The sequence below is a fragment of the Populus trichocarpa genome, chromosome 11 (genome assembly GCF_000002775.5).
Source record: "Populus trichocarpa isolate Nisqually-1 chromosome 11, P.trichocarpa_v4.1, whole genome shotgun sequence".
Classification (NCBI taxonomy): Eukaryota; Viridiplantae; Streptophyta; class Magnoliopsida; order Malpighiales; family Salicaceae; genus Populus; species Populus trichocarpa.
This window is the reverse complement of record NC_037295.2, coordinates 15,115,296-15,133,317: the sequence shown is the minus strand read 5'-3', so window position 1 is coordinate 15,133,317 and position 18,022 is coordinate 15,115,296. Positions and strand designations below refer to the sequence as shown.

General features: G+C 36.8%; 1 protein-coding gene and 1 non-coding gene across 2 annotated transcripts; one reads left to right on the top strand and one right to left on the bottom strand.

Moving 5' to 3' along the window:
• The first annotated feature begins 3,856 nt into the window (after nucleotides 1-3,856).
• LOC7462337 (laccase-17) lies at nucleotides 3,857-6,504 on the top strand. Its single transcript, XM_002317469.4, has 6 exons — nucleotides 3,857-4,076; nucleotides 4,185-4,336; nucleotides 4,437-4,681; nucleotides 4,803-4,931; nucleotides 5,057-6,028; nucleotides 6,166-6,504. The coding sequence occupies exons 1-6, from the start codon at nucleotides 3,960-3,962 to the stop codon at nucleotides 6,294-6,296; spliced, it is 1,746 nt and encodes a 581-aa protein (XP_002317505.3). The 5' UTR covers nucleotides 3,857-3,959; the 3' UTR covers nucleotides 6,297-6,504.
• A 4,580-nt stretch (nucleotides 6,505-11,084) lies between these two features.
• Nucleotides 11,085-11,188, bottom strand: LOC112323447 (small nucleolar RNA R71). Its single transcript, XR_002976893.1, has one exon. It is a non-coding gene; the product is annotated as a small nucleolar RNA R71 (small nucleolar RNA).
• Between the last annotated feature and the right edge of the window lie 6,834 nt (nucleotides 11,189-18,022).

Genomic DNA, 18,022 nt, shown 5'->3' with positions numbered 1-18,022 from the left:
TTTTATGAGACGTGATAAATGTGCAAACTAATCGATTTAAATAATTATGGCTCAGAGAAATCAATGATCCATTGACTCTTTAGAGCACATATTCTCAAGTTGACATGACGGCATCCGAATGAACCACCAAACATTTGCATGTTAGGAAGATAGACACGCAGAAAAAGCGTGGTAGGTGCAGCAACTACAGGCCCCATTTTAATTTGTTAGACTTCATATTTTATGCGACACATCATTTTCTACATGCTTAATATTCACTGAGAATTCAATTTCAGAAAATTATAAAAAACAAACAAAATGATTGGTGGAATATTTTTTTATTGATACTTTTCAATAATTATAGAGATGAAATATTTTGGTTGAAGATTCCCAATTATTATAATGATAAAATTATTTTTGTCGGTAAATAACGACAGAATCACTGATAAAATAAAATAATTTAAAAATAAAAAGATTTTATATTTGTGAATCCGTCACTAAAATAACATGTGTTGGGTTGTGATATTAAGGTTCGTTGGGTGTGTGTATACATGTGTTGGGCTGGGTCCTATATAAGAAAAATGTTGTTGGAATTTTGTTATAAATTGATAGATGCACTAAAATAAAAAAACATAAACCTATGATTGAGATTTTAATTGAATATTCTTAGTTATTTAGTTATATTGTTTAGATGTTGACAGAAAGTATAGGGTCAAAACAGAGCGCTACTGCATCGTCAAACAGTATTGTCCATAACCTTTTAGTTCATTTAGATTTTGATCATGAAGATACACGTGATATACCATCTAACGATGATGACTTGTCAATTATGGGTCGCAGATCTATGGTCCTATATGTGAGGGATTCATATTCCAGCAAGTTAATTGAGAAATAGAAGCTGAATGTAAGCATGTAAAAAAAACTAATTTTATTCAAACATAACATTAAATTAATGTTAACATGTTTATTACTTTGGAGTTAATTATTTCATTTTCAGGTTCCTAAATTTAGAAGCTGTAAGAACAATAACATCGATGATGAAATCGTCACTGGATGTGCCTTTTTTTCAATGGAGTCAACTTAAAGATCATTCAAAATGGAGGCTTGTGGTTGATGCTTGGTGGAGAAAGTTCAAGGTTAATACGTAATCAACACTTTTAGTGGATAAAAGATGTTCTTAAAACTTGGAAACTAATTATTTTACGAAAATAATTTCAAGGAAAAATTATGGTGGGATGAGACAAACTCAAAGGTGGCAAGACAGGTCTAGGAAAATTATAGCTCAACTAGGTTAGTTTTAATTTGTCACCTGTAAATGTTTATTTGTAAAATTTTAATATATTTTTCGTTATATTTTTTTAGTTTAATGAATTTTTGAACCAGGTTGTGTAATTTATAATATGAAGCACACATCTATGCTAAAAGAAGAGCTGAGTCAAATAACTTTAAGGCGTGGAAGAATTTTAGACCTTCCCACACCACTAAGAGTAACTAGGAGAACTATCTAGAGTTTTATACGTCAGAAGGTTTTAGTTGACGTTCAAGGAATGGGTCCTCGAACAGAAACAAAGAGACTCACAGTTTCATTAGTAATATACTGACAAGTCACTTCCTTTTACAAACCATGCAAAACACCTTATAAGAGAGCTTGTTTTAATTTCAAGTGTTTTTCTTAAAATGGTACTTGTAATTTGTGTTTAACTAAGACATATTTATTTTACAAGCTACACAGCTTGCGAGCGAGCCTATTCTAATAGAGTGGTATATGGAAACACATATACAGAGGGAGAATAGACAAAAAGAGATGCAACAGTTTTTTGATAGCCAAATTGAGGTGTTTATTGTAAGTAGACTTTTTGTATATTGTTTGGACTAATGTTTTCTCATCCATATCTCTGACTTGTTTTTCTGTGGTGTAGGGACAATATAACATTGCCATGAGTGAAAACATTGAGAGGACCCTTCAACTCATCCAGAATATGGTCCGAATTTGAAGTTGAAGGCTGGAGAAACCGGTGGACCTTATAAGAATCGAGTTTATGGTATCTCTACGACTATGGCCCGAGATATGAGATCAGGTTGTAGTGTCTCGACTCTAGGCACCCCACAATTCAGCCCGAGTCAACCATCACTAACCGTTGAGGAGTTGGTTGAACAACGAGTTGGTGCTCTGACGGCTGAAATGAAAGCAAAGTATGAAGCACAAGAAAAAAAACTGGAGGAGATCATGACAAAGTATGAAGCATACTTTTCCTGTCATTACCCTCTCCCCTACGAACATTCACGAGATTTCCCTCCACCTCCACCTCCACCTCAACCTCCACCTGGAGCTTGTAATTGATTTGCATATACATTTGCAATTGATTTTTACATTATATAAATTTTGTAATTCAATTTAATTGATTTTTATAGACATTTGTAATTTTTTTACATTATATAAAATTTATTTTTCAATTTAAATTAATTGTTTGATGTTGTTTAATTTCATTGTGAAGTTGTTTTATAGCATTTAAAAAACAAACATCTTGTTTAAATACCAACATAATTTCTGTCATAAAATATTCAATCTTTTCATCAGAAAAATACAAAGAATTATTAATTATTTTGACCCACCACGATGGAAACATCGAAGCAATATGCCATCGATGTTCTGTCGGCGAAACCGTTAGTGAGGCAAACATATTGCAAACAGAAGTATCCGTTGGTAATATTCACCGATAAAATTGGTGACAGATATTGGTCGGTTCCTTTTTAAGGACCGATGACAATAATTCGTTACTATATCCATCAGAATAAAAATCAACAATGAAATTACCGACAAGTATGTAACAACGACGAGATATTTTTAAACGACATGTTTTCATTAATAAATTTTTTAGTGATTTTTACACCAACAAAATTAGTGTGTTTATACAGATAGAATATTCCATAAGTGTTTTAAGTTTTTCTGGTTGTGATTATATTTCCCCGTGGTAGTTAGTACGTTGCTATGTTTGCTTGAGATAAAATTGCTTCAGGTGCGCGCGGTCTCCCTACGATTCATCTATATATGGCCTGTACTTCATGACGCCCATCTAACACTGAAATGGACTTTTCTTTGATGGAAACATCTATCTTGGTTAGCTTTATCAACAAGCACTGTTGATAATGATCTTACATAGATGACAAACATGGTTAATTAGCTTTATGTTGGCTAGCTAAGACTGTTCTTTCACAAGTAGGTTGCGCAAATGGTAATTCGACCAACAGAAAGAACTTCCACTAAGATTTGATAGTGCAAGCTAGCTAATCAATCCATTGCATTTATGGTCGACAGTAGCAACGCTAGCACTCCAACAAAAAGTCTAAACATATTCTTAAGCAACAGTAATCTGCCAACATCTCAAGATATTTGAATATTCAAGGTGAAAGTGATCTTACTGAAGGAAGAATATATATAGCAAGGTTAACTTCCATTTTCTAACCTGATCATCATAAGGTGAAAAACTGGCTAAGAATTGACCTAAAACTATGCCTAAAGCAAGCCATTGTTTCTGGCGTTTACAGTCTTTGTTGCTCCAATATTGCCAGGGATGTGTGTGGAAGCAGTTTAGATTAAAACTCTGTTTTACCAAAAACCTGAAAATGGAAGTCTGTTTTACCAAAAACAGAAAATGCATGGAAGGAATCTGGACAACGCCATGCCAATAAAAAGTGGGATATCATTATTTAAGTAGGGACACGAAGGAAATTGGCTTTGACTGCACTCTAGAGTTGTTACTGAGCTGAAAACATCTACAGAGACACATCTGGTTCATGAGGCTCTTGTTCTAGTTTTCTTTTTATTTTTAAACTTTATAATTTCTCCACTTAATCAACGAAACAACCCTCCTTCAACTCTCTCTATAAATACTGGTTCCAAGCTTCGATGTGCACACAGTCCCAAAAAAGAGCGGCTTCTTTCTTCTAGCTTGCTCCAAAAGAAGAAACATATCAGAAAAATGGGCGCCTCTCTTCTTCCTCCACCAGCATTTCTGGCAGTGTTTCTCTTCTCATTTGTCACTTTGTCTGTCAATCCTGAGCCTGCACTTGCCATTACTAGGCACTACAAATTTGATGTATGTGTTACATGTGAAATGTAACTACGCTTCTTTTTTTTTTTTCTTCTTAGTCGAATGAGTTTCGCACTTTATTTTTTTGACAGTATAGAAAATAAAATTTTACAGGTTATGCTGCAAAATGTGACACGCCTTTGCCATACCAGGAGCATGGTTACAGTCAATGGGAAGTTCCCGGGGCCTCGCATTGTAGCTAGAGAGGGTGATCGTCTTGTTATTAGAGTGGTCAACCATGTCCAAAACAACATCTCTATTCACTGGTACAAGGACGACCTTCAATTTTCACCAAGTATAATGGTCCTTCTTGTATAGAAAAGGCTGTGTCTAAATCTCAGTTTATGTTTTCATTGATCCATGCAGGCATGGGATTCGACAGCTTCGCAGCGGGTGGGCCGACGGACCAGCATACGTAACTCAGTGCCCCATACAAACTGGACAAAGCTATGTGTACAACTACACCATTGTAGGACAGAGAGGCACTCTTTGGTGGCATGCCCATATATCATGGTTAAGATCAACTCTCCACGGTCCAATAATCCTTCTTCCCAAACTCGGCACACCTTACCCATTTGCTAAACCTTACAAGGAGGTTCCAATCATCTTTGGTAATCAACTACAAGAAATCAAGCTACTTTGAGGAGCAAATTGAAATATTTGTTGATTTTTTTTTTCCTGTTGAGGGAGTCTATGTCTGCTAACACAAGCCACAATGCAAATAAATTGCAGGGGAGTGGTTTAATGCAGATCCAGAGGCGATCATTAGTCAGGCAATGCAAACTGGTGGAGGCCCAAATGTCTCTGATGCTTATACTATCAATGGACTTCCAGGGCCATTGTATAACTGCTCTGCCAAAGGTAAAATATTTTAGCTGATCAGTCGGCCTTCTACGACAATACTGAGCCACCTTCTTCTTCTTCTTGTTCTTCTTTTTTGTGGCCTTTTCCTCCCTCTTTTAACTTGTGTACATGGTACCTGGCAGATACTTTCAAGCTGAAGGTAAAGCCAGGGAAGACTTACCTTCTTCGCATGATCAATGCTGCCCTCAATGACGAGCTCTTCTTCAGCATAGCAAACCACACAGTCACAGTTGTTGATGTTGATGCTGTTTATGTCAAGCCATTTGATGCCGAGACACTTCTCATTACCCCTGGACAAACCACAAATGTTCTTCTGAAAACCAAACCCGACTACCCAAATGCCCAATTTTTCATGTCTGCTAGACCTTACGCGACTGGTCAAGGAACTTTCGATAATTCAACTGTTGCTGGCATTTTAGAATATGAAGTGCCAAACAAAACCAGTCAATCAAACCACTCCACCAAGAAACTCCCACTCTATAAACCAAATCTACCACCACTAAACGACACTTCATTTGCTACAAACTTTTCTAGCAAGCTCCGCAGCTTAGCCAGTGCAGACTTCCCTGCCAATGTTCCTCAAAAGGTTGACAGACAATTTTTCTTCACTGTAGGCCTTGGAACAAACCCATGCTCTAAAAACCAAACCTGCCAGGGACCAAACGGAACGAGGTTTGCTGCTTCAGTCAATAATGTATCATTTGTAATGCCAACCACAGCTCTACTCCAAGCCCACCATTTTGGGCAATCAAGGGGTGTTTACAGTCCTTATTTTCCAATCAGTCCACTGATCCCTTTTAACTATACTGGCACACCACCGAACAATACTATGGTGAGCAATGGAACAAAGCTAGTTGTTCTTCCTTTTAACACAAGCGTGGAGCTCATCATGCAGGGCACTAGCATACTTGGTGCAGAGAGCCACCCTCTTCATTTGCATGGTTTCAATTTCTTTGTTGTCGGTCAAGGTTTTGGGAACTTTGATCCAAGCAAGGATCCCGCAAATTTCAATCTTGTTGACCCCGTTGAAAGGAATACTGTGGGAGTGCCCTCTGGAGGCTGGGTTGCTATACGGTTTCTAGCAGACAATCCAGGTTGGTAATTAATCATCATTAGTATATGCAATACATGCAAATTAACATCCTATCTTTATCTTAGATGATTAAGTTTATGAACGTAGCATCTTGGTTTGCTGACATGTTATCATTTGTGGATGATGGCCATCACCCAGGCGTATGGTTCATGCATTGCCATCTAGAAGTGCACACAAGCTGGGGCTTGAAGATGGCTTGGGTTGTCTTGGATGGAAAGCTTCCCAATCAGAAGCTGCTTCCTCCACCAGCTGATCTTCCCAAGTGTTAACTTTCAAGGCTTCAAGCTGCTTTTCAGCTACGTTGAGACCAGAAACTTCCCTGATTAAGTTTTTTTTCTTCGGGTTTTCTCTGTAACCGGCTTGTTTGTTTCTTTTCAGTGTTTTTTTTTCTCTCATGAGCTTTAGTTTCCGAGATTATTTTTTGTTACCGTTGTTGGAGTTGAGGAAGGAAACGAATATCGTCGAACCTTTTGATTATTTAAATTGCAAGCAACATTTCTCTATTATTTATTACTTATATATATTCATAAAAGGGCATGGAGATCAACCTTTAAACTGAATTATTCTGAACACGAGAAGACTCTTACAGCTTCTTCATCAACAACCACCATGCTATGAAAGCAATTGTTCATGCTTTCACCTTCAAGGCAACTTCTTCTGCTTTTATCTCTCAATTTGGATCACGAATTCATTAAATACACATTTCAAGTCAGTCCCCTCCACTTTTAAAATTAATTAAAAGCACTCAATTGATATATTTCTAAAAATACAAACACTCAAATGGTAATAAATTTTATTTCTTATACTATTATTTATTCAAGCTAGAAATAGTACAGCAATACTATAGAATAAGACATTAAGAACATATATAATATGGTGGTGAATTTTTGTTAACGTTTATATCAAATAAATGAGATGGCAAATATAAATATTAATTATAAAAGGATGATAAATGGAAATGATAAAAATACCTTAGGAGTTAGAATAAGATTTTTAAGGAAATGGGTTAATAATAATAATTGTTTTTAGAATAAAAAAGTCACATCTAAAAATCGATTTTTTGCTGCTAAAAGTCATTAGAAGCGGATCGAGGGTGTTTGAGAGTGTGGTAACTGTTGGTTTTCAAAGTGTTTTTCATTCTAAAATACATTAAAATAATAATTTTGTTTTTTAAAAAATTATTTTTGACATCAGCACATTAAAATGATTTGAAAACATAAAAAACATATAAATTTAAAGCAAAAAAAAATAATTTTTTTTTTCAAAAGCACTTTCCTACCGCAGTGTCAAACTTTGTTCGCTGCAAAACCGCTTCTAAAAGTGGTGTACCAGATAGTTTTAAAAGCGGAAAAGTATTTTGCCTCCAATATAACGGTTTTAAAAGCAAAAAACATGGTTTCTTAGAAGCAAACGAGCACTTTCACACACTATTTTAAGACTCATAGTGGATTTTTAATATAATATTTTTTGTGTAGGTTGCCTCATCATTCATGAATCCTTATCATTAAAATTTCTAATAATAGCAACTGACACATATAAAAACAACATACTAGTTTTAAGATGTCTTTTTCCAAAGAAAGAGCCTCCTTATTCTCTCTGACACGAGTACGTCCAATTCTGCAACCTCTTTCAACCATGATTATTCAATAGAACACAACAATTAACCACTAGGAATAGTTGGACTTTGATACCAACTGATGCAGGCGGAAACATAACAAGGGCAGCAACAAGTACAAAAACACATAAAATATGATGAAATAGGGTTAAAATAAAAATCCTAAAACTTTTTTTCTTGAAATATTAATTTGATCAAATCTACTTCTTTAGAAGGTTAGAAATGCTTTTAAATAGGCTAAAAAATCAACCTATACTAAAAAATGGAATCAAAATCCTAAAATATAAAGAAAAATAACATAAATTCCGAAACAACATAAGAAATCCAGAAAAATCAAGGAAAATTAACAGAACAAGAACTTTTAAGAAATTCTTTTAGCGAACACCGAAAGCCTAATAAATGTTGTTATATAAGGATCTTTCCCAAATAAATTATGTGGATGACCTAATAAATGTTTTTACATACTAAGTCAAAATAATACAGTGGCTTAAATGAACCATAATTTTTTATTTGACTGTTGGGAGTTCAAACTTTTACATGAGATTCTTAAGGACCAGTTCCATAAGGAAGCTTCTTCAGAAATCCATCCACTAGACATTTTTTAAAATTAGGCTCGGTTAATCTTTTTTTGTTTTTTTTTCTTGATTTTTTTGGATTTCTTGTGTTATTTTGAGTTTTGTGTTATTTTCCTTTTTATTTTAAAATTTTGATTTCATTACATAGTTTAGATGACTTTTTAGCCTATTTAAAAACACTATTAACCTCTTTAAGAGGCAAAACTTTGTCAGATTAATATTTTAGAAATAAAAATAAGATTTTAGGGCTTGTTTTTGTTTTATCCCTGTTTCGGCCTACATCGGGTCTTTTTATGCTTGCTTGTGTCCTTGTTGAGCTTCTGCATGCATGAATGGACAAGGAACTTGTTACAATTCAACAGTTGCTGGCATTTTGGAATATGAATTATCACCCCCAAGCCTTTCATTCAAACCACTCAATTACAAAACTCGCACTCTATAAACCAAATCTACCACCTCTAAATTACACTTCATTTGCTACAAATTTTACAAGCAAACTTCGTAGCTTAGCTTGTGCTGGATTCCCTACCAATAATATGCCTCAAAAGGTCGATAAGCAATTTTTCTTCACAGTAGGTGTGATACAAACCAATGTTCTAAAAACCAAACCTGTGAGAGACCAAATGGAACAATGTTTGCAGCTTCAGTGAACAATGTTCCATTCGCAATGCCAACAATGTTAATTTCTGATGATGTTGATTGTATGTGAACATGTGTAGGATTCATGCAAAGCCATCTAGAAGGGCACTGATTTTTAAATATTTTGGATATGTTGCACAAGACAATTAGACTTTTGAATCTCTTTTTGAACTATTGACCTCGTGGGAAATTAATGTGTTTTCAGATCTTAGGTTACTGAACAGGCAGAGCCGGGCAGTGAAACTGAACAATGATTCATTATGTGCTGCAAAGAAGCTATACAATTTAGTCCCGGATGTTCGTAACCATTTTCAAATAGCTGAGATGAAGGTCTACAAAACATATGAAGGACATATAACTCAGTTTTGTTGTTTCGAAGCCCAAAAAGCGAGTTGAAAAACAAGGATTGAACCAGCCCGAAATTCCTGCACTGCAAAGACTGTTTCGGTTTATAGCCCATATCTCAACGCTCAGAGGTCCAAAAATTGCAAGATCAGTGTCGCTGGAAAGAAAATTTGATTCTCTACAATTTCTCCAGAAATAGAGAGTTTTTAATTCGCACGTTTCCTACCTCAAATCTGGCCCGCAATGTCTGGGTAGGAGAAATCAATGCAGAAAAGGAAATTTTCTTCATTACTGCAGGGGTAGAAAAGCCACAATATAAAAGAAGAGTTACGGGGTCTGAAAAACAGAGGAGAGACACTTGGAAAACCCTATAACAGAGCAAAGAAAAACAGAGGAGGCGGCACCAAACAGGAACAAAAAGAACAGAGGCAAAAATATTGAAGACCGAGAGGACACCTATCTCTTCCACTGAAATTCTCTGCTTTTGAGTGATGTTCATCGTATCAAGTTTGTTTCTCTTTAATTTAACTATGGAGTAGACTTTTATTCTGGGATTTTTGATGTAACCTTACTATGAATATGTGAATTAGACTTTTATTCTGGGATTTTTGATGTAACCTTACTATGAATATGTGAACAATTTCTTCGATTGAATTATTACATTAAGATGTTGAGTATTTCATTCTATGTGTAATGCTTGCGTGTGTTTGGCCAACATCTGCATGATTTAGAATTCAATTTGAAACTGAGAAGTGATAATTGTTTTAGCTATTGTTTGAAATACCTTAAGAAATCTATAGGATAGAGATATCCTAGGAACTTTTGTAGTCGATACAGGTTTTACAGTACTTAATAAATTTCGACAAGTTCAGGACTTTCATAGAGTATATGAAATTTGTTTGTCGAAATAATTTATTGATGCTCGAGAGAGATTAATATTTACATTAGGAAAACCTGATTATCAACATTAGGAGTAATTAATTTAATCGAGAAAGTTCACATAAGCATAGTTACGGTAAGTCAGAAATCCTAGAACCAGTACAATTGAATTCATTAATATTTAATCATTTTTTGTTTGTTTTTTTTTAATCATTAATTTTTGTTTCATAAACTATCTCATTCGATTCCTCAAATAGATCATAATTTAAAAGACTTTGGTAATTAGTAGTAATTTTTACAAATCCTCGTCGGACGATACTCTACTCATCACTTTATTACTTGTTACGATTCGTGCACTTGCGAAATTAACCAACAAGTTTTTGGCGCCGCTGCCGGGGATTTTAGATAAAATTACTAATAATATCAATATAAATTAAATTTGATCTAATTTGATTGCCTTTTGTCTTCAGCTTTTTAGGTGTGTTGTCTAGTGCATGAGAAGCAACAAAAACCAGCCGTTGCTACCTTATAATTCTGAGATTGAGAGAACTGCAAGGGGATTAAGAAAGAAAACGCGAAAGACTCAAAACAGTTCAGGCATCATGGCAGACAATGAAAATCCTGAGCAAGACACACGGGTATTGAGAGATTTTGCTCTCCCACAGGTGACAGGAATCCGTTCTGTTATCAGGAAACCAAGGATTGAGGCCAATAATTTTGAGATCAAACCAGCAATACTGCAGATGATTCAGACCTCAATTCAGTTTTATGGGTTGCCAAGTGATGATCCTAACGCCCATATTGCAAGTTTCTTGGAAATTTGCGACACATTTAAGCATAATGGCGTTACTGATGATGCCATTCGCCTCAGACTGTTTCCATTTTCTCTGCGAGATAGAGCGAAGAACTGGTTAAACTCCATGCCTGCAGATTCAGTTATTAGTTGGGAAGATTTAGCTCAGAAATTCCTTGCTAAATTTTTTCCACCAGCCAAGACAGCAAAAATGCGCATTGAGATAGCTAACTTTGCCCAACTTGAGAGTGAACCATTGTATGAGGCATGGGAGAGATACAAGGATTTGCTCAGGCGATGCCCCCACCATGGACTACCGAAGTGGATGCAGGTGCAGAATTTTTACAATGGATTGAATGCCTCCACAAGAACACTAATTGATGCAGCTTCAGGAGGAGCTTTTATGAGTAAGTCACAGGATGATGCTTACAACTTATTAGAAGAAATGGCTATGAACAATTACCAATGTCCAAATGAAAGAAGCATACAGAAGAAGACTGTCGGGGTGCATGAAATTGATGCAATCACGGCATTAACAGCTCAAGTCCATTCACTAACTCAGCAACTGAAAACCACTCAACTGTCAGCAAATGCCATCCATACAACGTGTGATTTTTGCCATGGAAATCACACAAGTGAAGAGTGTCAGGTTGGGAACCCATTCTCTCAAGCAGAGCATGCTCATTTTGTGTCAAACTACAGCCGGCAGAACAACCCCTACAGTGCAACATATAATCCCGGTTGGAGAAATCATCCTAATTTCTCTTGGAACAATCAAACTGTCATGAATAATCCAGCCATGCCATCTTCAAGTGAGCACATGAAAGAGAAATCAAAACTTGAAGAAGCTATGACATAATTAGCAAACAACACCAGCAGATTCATGACTGAAACAAATACTAATCTGCAGAACCAAACAGCTTCTATTCGAAATTTGGAGGTTCAAGTTGGTCAGTTAACCAACATGCTCATGGGTAGACAACAAGGAAATCTACCAAGCACAACTGAAATTAATCCTAAGGAGCAATACAAGGCCATAACTTTACGAAGTGGAAAAGAAGTGGAGCAGACCGCTGGAAACAATAGTGCAGGAAGAGAAGAGGAGGAGCAAGTGGCCAAAGCACTTCAGAATATGAAAAAATCTGATCCTCTGCCAGAACCAACGCAAGAAATAATGCAGAGAATTCCATTTCCACAACGTCTCAAGAAGAATAAACTTGATAAGCAATTTTCTAAATTTCTTGATGTGTTTAAAAAATTGCAGATTAACATTCCTTTTGCAGATGCTCTTGAACAAATGCCAAGCTATGTGAAATTTTTGAAGGACATCCTCTCAAACAAAAGAAAGCTAGAGGAATATGAGACTGTTGCTCTTACTGAGGAATGCAGTGCCATTTTGCAGAAGAAATTGCCTCTTAAACTTAAGGATCCAGGGAGTTTTACTATACCATGTTCCATTGAAAATTCTATATTTGAAAAAGCTTTATGTGATTTAGGTGCAAGTATTAATCTCATGCCTTTATCTATTTTTAAGAAGCTTGGTTTAGGTGAAGCAAGGCCAACCACAGTAACACTGCAGCTAGCTGACAGGTCATTGAAGCATCCAAGGGGCATAATTGAAGACGTACTGGTGAAAGTGGGCAAGTTCATCTTTCCAGCAGACTTCATCATACTGGATATGGAGGAGGATAATGAGATTGCTATCTTGCTTGGCCGGCCATTCTTGGCCACTGGAGGTGCGTTAATTGATGTGAAGAAAGGGGAGCTGCGTTTAAGGGTGAATGAAGAGGAGGTGATTTTCAATGTGTTCAAAGCCATCAAACAGCCAGATACGGGGGAGAGTTGCTTCAGCATTCAAGTGGTGGACTCTTTAATTAATGACAAAGTCAAGCTTACAACTGACCCGTTGGAAGCATGTTTGGTAAATAATGTACTGGAAGAGGATGCTGAAATAGCAGAATATACATGTTGGATGGACTCTTTTGAACCTAACCGCAGAAGATACTTTGAAGATTTGGGACAACCAGCACCAAAAATAAAATCAACCAGTGAACAAGCACCGGTTCTGGAATTGCAACCTCTGCCAGAACACCTTCGGTATGCATATCTTGGAGAAGCTTCCACCTATCCTGTGATAGTCTCTGCAAAGCTGACCAAAACAGAGGAAGAAAAATTATTGAGGGTGTTGAGAAAACATAAGGCAGCTCTCGGGTGGGTATTGGCAGATATCAAAGGCATCAGTCCCTCTATTTGCATGCATAAAATTCTGTTGGAGGATGAAGTCAAGCCAACAGTAGAACATCAGAGAAGGCTTAACCCGACCATGAAAGAGGTAGTCCGAAAAGAAGTTCTAAAATGGTTAGATGCTGGTGTTATTTATCCAATCTCTGACAGCTCATGGGTGAGCCCAGTTCAAGTTGTGCCAAAGAAAGGAGGAATAACAGTGGTAAAGGATGCAAACAACAACTTGATACCTACTAGACCGGTAACTGGATGGAGGATTTGCATGGATTATCGAAAGCTCAACAAGGCAACACGCAAAGATCACTTCCCCCTACCATTCATTGATTAGATGCTGGACAGGTTAGCTGGGCATGAATACTACTGTTTCTTAGATGGTTATTCGGGATACATCCAAATAGCCATTGCACCTGAGGACCAAGAGAAGACCACTTTCACCTGCCCTTATGGTACTTTTGCTTTCAGAAGAATGCCTTTTGGGTTGTGTAATGCACCAGCTACTTTTCAGAGGTGCATGATGGCTATCTTTTCAGATATGGTGGAGCAGATCATTGAGGTCTTCATGGATGACTTTTCTGTATTTGGAACTTCTTTCGATGATTTCCTTGCAAAGTTGGCATTGGTGTTGGAGCGTTGTGAAAAGACAAACTTGATTTTGAATTGGGAAAAATGTCACTTCATGGTAAAGGAAGGTATAGTGTTGGGGCACCGGATTTCAGAAAAAGGAATAGAGGTAGACAGAGCTAAAATTGAGGCAATAGACAAGCTTCTGCCGCCAACTACAGTCAAAGGGGTTAGGAGTTTCCTTGGTCATGCGGGATTTTATAGGAGGTTCATCAAAGACTTCTCTAAAATATCCAAACCGCTATGCAGTCTGCTGCTAAAAGACACAAAGTTTCAGTTTGATGAGGAATGCAAGACAGCCTTTATGCTGTTGAAAAAGAAGTTAGTGACAGCTCCTATTGTAATTGCACCAGATTGGGAGAAACCATTTGAGCTTATGTGTGATGCAAGTGATTATGCAGTTGGAGCAGTACTGGGGCAACGGAAAAATAATGTGTTTCACACCATATACTATGCCAGCAGAACACTCAACGATGCCCAGCTCAATTACGCCACAACCGAGAAAGAGTTGCTTCTTGTGGTCTATGCATTTGATAAGTTTCGGCCTTACCTGATGGGAAACAAAGTACTAGTGTATACTGATCATGCTGCAATTAGACACCTAGTGTCTAAGAAAGATGCCAAACCTAGACTCATCCGTTGGATCCTATTACTGCAAGAATTTGATGTAGAAATTAAAGATAAAAAGGGGACTGAGAACGTGGTGGCAGATCATCTTTCAAGGCTGGAATTGACACAGCAGCTGGAGCCTAAATTCACGGTTATAAATGAATGTTTTCCTGATGAAAGACTCTTAGCAATTTCCACTAACAAATTCTTTCCTTGGTATGCAGATTATGTCAACTTTCTTGCAGGTAAAATCATACCGCCAGATTTTTTTTACTAGCAAAAGAAGAAATTTTTTTCTGAAGTCAAACACTACTTTTGGGAGGAGCCGATACTCTATCGGCAATGTGCAGATCAAGTCATCAGGAGGTGCGTTCCAGAAGAGGAAATGACAAACATATTGAAGCATTGCCACACACTTGAATATGGGGGGCACTTTGGAACTCAGCGCACTGCAGCCAAAGTTCTGCAATCAGGTTTTTATTGGCCCACTATGTTTAAAGATGCTCATGCTTTTGTTATTGCTTGTGATAGATGTCAGCATATTGGGAATATATCTCGACGAAATGAAATGCCACTGCAGAATATCCTAGAAGTTGAATTATTTGATGTTTGGGGCATCGATTTCATGGGACCTTTTCCTTCATCATATAACAACAAATACATTCTCTTAGCAGTGGATTATGTATCAAAGTGGATCGAGGCAATTGCAATGCCTACAAATGATGGCAAGGTGGTACTTAATTTTCTACGAAAGAACATCTTTACCAGATTTGGTACTCCTCGAGCCATCATCAGTGATGAAGGAACTCATTTTTGCAACAAGCAGTTTGAAGCACTGCTATCTAAGTATGGAGTCAGACACAAACGAGCACTGGCTTATCATCCTCAGACAAATGGCCAAACAGAGGTATCAAATAGAGAGGTGAAGCAAATCTTAGAGAAAACAGTAAGTAATTCTCGGAAAGATTGGGCACGAAAGCTAGATGATGCATTGTGGGCATATCGGACAGCATTCAAAACACCATTGGGAATGTCTCCGTATCGATTATTTTTTGGAAAAGCATGCCATCTTCCTGTTGAATTAGAACATAAGGCATACTGGGCAATGAAACAACTGAACATGGATCTGCAGGTTGCAGGTGAGAAAAGAATCCTGCAACTTAATGAGATGGATGAATTTCGCAATGAGTCCTATGAGAATGCCAAGATATACAAGGAAAGAACCAAGGCATGGCATGACAAACACATTGTACGCAAGGAGTTTGTCCCTGGTTAGCAGGTATTACTTTTCAATTCACGGCTCCGCTTGTTTCCTGGTAAGCTCAAATCACGGTGGTCAGGACCATTTACGGTTGTGAAGGTATTTCCTTATGGAGCAGTAGAGGTCACTCATGATGAAAAGGGAACATTCACAGTGAATGGGCAGCGTCTGAAGCATTATAGGAATGGAGAGTCTATTGGAAAAAGGGATGATATCCCTCTCACTTCATCTTAGCTAAATGGAAAAGTCAAGCTAATGACTATAACTAAGCGCTGATTGGGAGGCAACCCAAAAAAAAAAAAAAACCTTATTGGTTTTATTGAGTTGTGCAGGGATTGATCATACAAGCAAATAACCAGGAGCAACAACAAACTCACACCCACATAGTTAAAAGGAAGTATTCGTAAGCCTTTCTATTCTTTGTTTTTCCATTGAGGACAATGTGATATTTAAGTTTGGGGGAGACATTGCATGCTTTGACTATGAAAGACACTGCACACTAGAACCATGAAAACAGAGGGTGAAAAGTGATATGCATTTAAGACCAACTTTGACATTTTTAGGTGCTTCATGATGTATCCATGATATTCCTAGGCTTAGAGTGGATAATATCTTATAAAGTTGGATTAAGCATGACTATTTTCTGTTGAATTATTGAAGTACACTTTTCCAACACAGTCAGGTGAATTGTGTAGTTATGCATAAGAGATAAGTGTGCTGTTCTTTTTTGTTATTACCCTCTAAGAAAAATATCAAAACAAGGAGTGATAATGAGTATGAAAGTGAATGAATAAGTATATGATGTGTATCTACTCCAATGTTTTGAGTTGCTTAGTAACTAGGAGTATTCATCATAAATGTTTACTTTTATGTCAAACGGCAGCTTAAAATATGAGTATGCAAAGCATTTTAAGTTTATGACCTGTTAAGTAACCGGGTGCATTCATCACAAATGTTTGTATTCGCGTCAAAAGACAAGTGATAAATTTTAAAAAATCACCCTTGTCAAAAGACAAGTAAAAGTGTGTTATTACTCCTAAAGTTGGCTACCTTGTTAAAAAAAAAATAATAATAATGGCAGAATGACTGTGCACGGTTCAAGGATGCTAAACACATGAAACACATGGATGAGTTGGAAGTTTGTACAACGGTCTGCACAGAGAGTAGGAATGCTTAGTTTTCCATTATCTAATATTGTCTATGAGCTAAGTCAAGAAGTGAATGTTGCATGATGGAGCCTTTTAAATGTCAAAGTTGAACTTATCATGAGCTTTTAGCACTATGCTTTCATGGTTTCCTTTTTGCTTGAGGACAAGCAAACATTCAAGTTTGGGGGTATTTGATAAGGGAATTTTTAGCATGTATATTTTCTGTTATTCATGCTTGATTTTTAAATATTTTGGATATGTTGCACAAGAAAATTAGACTTTTGAATCTCTTTTTGAACTATTGACCTCGTGGGAAATTAATGTGTTTTCAGATCTTAGGTTACTGAACAGGCAGAGCCGAGCAGTGAAACTGAACAATGATTCATTATGTGCTGCAAAGAAGCTATACAATTTAGTCCCGGATGTTCGTAACCATTTTCAAATAGCTGAGATGAAGGTCTACAAAACATATGAAGGACATATAACTCAGTTTTGTTGTTTCGAAGCCCAAAAAGCGAGTTGAAAAACAAGGATTGAACCAGCCCGAAATTCCTGCACTGCAAAGACTGTTTCGGTTTATAGCCCATATCTCAACGCTCAGAGGTCCAAAAATTGCAAGATCAGTGTCGCTGGAAAGAAAATTTGATTCTCTACAATTTCTCCAGAAATAGAGAGTTTTTAATTCGCACGTTTCCTACCTCAAATCTGGCCCGCAATGTCTGGGTAGGAGAAATCAATGCAGAAAAGGAAATTTTCTTCATTACTGCAGGGGTAGAAAAGCCACAATATAAAAGAAGAGTTACGGGGTCTGAAAAACAGAGGAGAGACACTTGGAAAACCCTATAACAGAGCAAAGAAAAACAGAGGAGGCGGCACCAAACAGGAACAAAAAGAACAGAGGCAAAAATATTGAAGACCGAGAGGACACCTATCTCTTCCACTGAAATTCTCTGCTTTTGAGTGATGTTCATCGTATCAAGTTTGTTTCTCTTTAATTTAACTATGGAGTAGACTTTTATTCTGGGATTTTTGATGTAACCTTACTATGAATATGTGAACAATTTCTTCGATTGAATTATTACATTAAGATGTTGAGTATTTCATTCTATGTGTAATGCTTGCGTGTGTTTGGCCAACATCTGCATGATTTAGAATTCAATTTGAAACTGAGAAGTGATAATTGTTTTAGCTATTGTTTGAAATACCTTAAGAAATCTATAGGATAGAGATATCCTAGGAACTTTTGTAGTCGATACAGGTTTTACA

Coding starts and splice junctions, on each gene's coding strand:
- LOC7462337 (XM_002317469.4), top strand. CDS start 3,960: ATGGGCGCCTCTCTTCTTCCTCCACCAGCATTTCTGGCAGTGTTTCTC. Junction 4,077..4,184: donor CTAGGCACTACAAATTTGAT/GTATGTGTTACA, acceptor AAAATTTTACAG/GTTATGCTGCAAAATGTGAC. Junction 6,029..6,165: donor GTTTCTAGCAGACAATCCAG/GTTGGTAATTAA, acceptor GCCATCACCCAG/GCGTATGGTTCATGCATTGC.